At 39.9% G+C, this 2,500-nt stretch overlaps 1 protein-coding gene across 1 annotated transcript in view; it reads right to left on the bottom strand.

Moving 5' to 3' along the window:
* Positions 1 to 1,129: 1,129 nt before the first annotated feature.
* slc25a11 (solute carrier family 25 member 11) overlaps positions 1,130 to 2,500 on the bottom strand; it is a 6,994-nt gene continuing 5,623 nt past the window's right edge. Inside the window, exon 9 of the mRNA XM_061095937.1 lies at positions 1,130 to 1,781. Within this exon, the coding sequence (XP_060951920.1) occupies positions 1,626 to 1,781 (156 nt within the window). The 3' untranslated portion in view covers positions 1,130 to 1,625. The remainder of the gene's footprint in view (positions 1,782 to 2,500) is intronic.

Here is a 2,500-nt window from a genome sequence, read left to right on the forward strand (position 1 = left end):
AACTGCAGTTTGACGAGAAGTCGTTTATTTTCAGAAACAAAACTAATGTATCACAAAACTAGTGTATTACAATACACAATTTAGATGCACTCCGTTTAAATTAAATATTTAAAAACTACAAATTAAAACTCATGTTTCATAAAATTGTTTTATGATCCGACATAAAATAATTTCAAATTGAAGTTAAAATACACGTTTTCATCCGTTTGTTTTGATTAACCTGATTTTATACATATTTTATATTGTTCTTTCAGAAGCCTCCAACATGGCGGCCGGCGGGTCGTGGTCACTTCCTTCAGCCGTCAACGCTCCAGATGCTGTGAACCGAGGTTAAAGCAGAACGACACAGTCAAGATGAAAGAGGCGGTGGCGAGCGGGAAAGAGGAAGTGGTTCCTCAGTGTGTGTGTGTGCACTTGTTGTGTCTTTGTGAGGACACTTGATTAGAAGCACATGACAGAGTGTGCGTGTCCTTATACGGTGAAACACAGACGTGTGCGTCATGTTTGAATTCTGAAATCTCCGTGACTTTCAGCCTCAAGTAAAAACACGCATTGTGACTCATCAGCATTAAAACCTGTGGCTCAGAGCTGCATGTTCTGCATCTTATCATCACCTGAGCTGAGAATTGAAACGTTTAAACCCATTACACTGAGGATCCATCAGAACAGAGTCAGTATCAACTGGTGCTTTCACATTCTCATGTTCCACTGCACTGAAGTGAAAGGTGAATATTATGTTCATATTCTGTAGTTCTTTATTTTCTCCTTCTGACTTGTCTGCTGCTGTCATTTCTCCGGTGTGGGATCAATAAAGTTTTATCTCGTCTCTTAACGTCTAAACGACAGGAAGCGATGAACAAAGTAAAAAGGTTGTAACAAGGGAACTAGAATCCTCGTCTCCACCAATCAGAGCAGCTTCAGTCTCACTTAGGATCCGTCACCTCTGAACTCTGCTCAGGTCGTTGTGAGTCAGACTCAACGTTCGAACCCAAGCTGAAGAACTTCTCTCATTAAGATCCTGAGAAGTTGGTTCGTCCGTTCGAGTGAACGAAGAAGTCGAGTCCACGGCGCCGCAGCAGAGACGTGAAACAGGAAGTGATACTCAAGGGAACCTGAAGAATTTGTCGTATTTAAAGTTTCAGAGGTCAACGTTTTATTCACAAAGACAAAGAGACAGTTTATTTATTTATTGATCCTCCATCAATAGACCTGTAACCATGGTTACCGATCATGAGGCATGAGTGTATTGTTAAGAGGGGGCGGGGTCACCATTCTACAAATAAGACTCATCCTTAATTTTGACTAAACATCACAAAACGATGTGTGAGCTAAATTTAGTTTACATTCTTTTCTTTACAAAAAGAATTTCCATTTAAATAGAGTGTGTGTCTGTGTGTGTGTGTGTGTGTGTATGAGTAAATTCTAACTCCACGTTTGAGGTATGAGGAGGTCAGGTCTGTGTGTGGGTCTCTGTTGTGTGTGTGTGTGGGTCTCTGTTGTGTGTGTGTGTGTCTGTGTGTTGTGTGTTGTGCGTTAGCGGTCGAGCACGTGGGTCTCTGTTGTGTGTGTGTGTTGTGCGTTAGCGGTCGAGCACGTGGGTCTCTGTTGTGTGTGTGTGTTGTGCGTTAGCGGTCGAGCACGTGGGTCTTGTAGAGGCGGTTCATCTGCTCCAGGAAGATGAAGGTGAGGACGGTGTGCGGCCCGAGGCGAGCGTAGTACGGAGTGAAACCTTTCCACAGAGAGAAGAAACCTTCTCTGCCCACCACGCGCGCCAGCACCTCCTGGTGGACGAAACACACGGTGACTCGTCAACAACAACATCAGGTTCAAAGAATCCCCCACAATTCTTTTTACGTTTTTAAGGAGAAAAAACAAAAGTTAATAGAAAAATAGCTTTTTAATAATCTGAATATCTTATATTTAAAAATCAGATCATAAGTAAAATGTACAGATTATGAGAATACTGTCGAAATGTTGAACCCATTAAAGATGTGTGTGTTATATATTAGGTTTCATGATATGATTTTGAAAGATGATATTTTACAGAACAAATGTCAAACTAGGACTCTGGGCTAATGGAACAAAGTGTGAGGTTATGAAACCTCCAACACGCGTGATCACTGATCAATAACATGTATGATAACAAAAGTCAAACGTCAGTTTACACTGTAAAACACATGAATCAAACATATTTAACCTCTGCAGTCTATAACTCCAAAGGTCTCAACCTTCTTTGTGAAGAGGTTTAATATATTGTACATTATGATTTGTTGGTGCTTTTACTTCCTGTGACGTTTCCTGGAGAATCTTCACATTCTACAATCTGTACAACCTCAGCTAAAAGCTTCTGTGAGTAAATAAACTATAATAAATGATAAAAGTACTGAAATCTGTAATAAGTTAAATAAACACAAAAATCTGACATTATCATCAATAAAACACTATCTAAAGATTCTTAATCTAGAACCATGAACTAAATATTTCCTAACCCTTCATAAGT

The sequence above is a fragment of the Limanda limanda genome, chromosome 22 (assembly GCF_963576545.1).
Source record: "Limanda limanda chromosome 22, fLimLim1.1, whole genome shotgun sequence".
NCBI lineage: Eukaryota > Metazoa > Chordata > Actinopteri > Pleuronectiformes > Pleuronectidae > Limanda > Limanda limanda.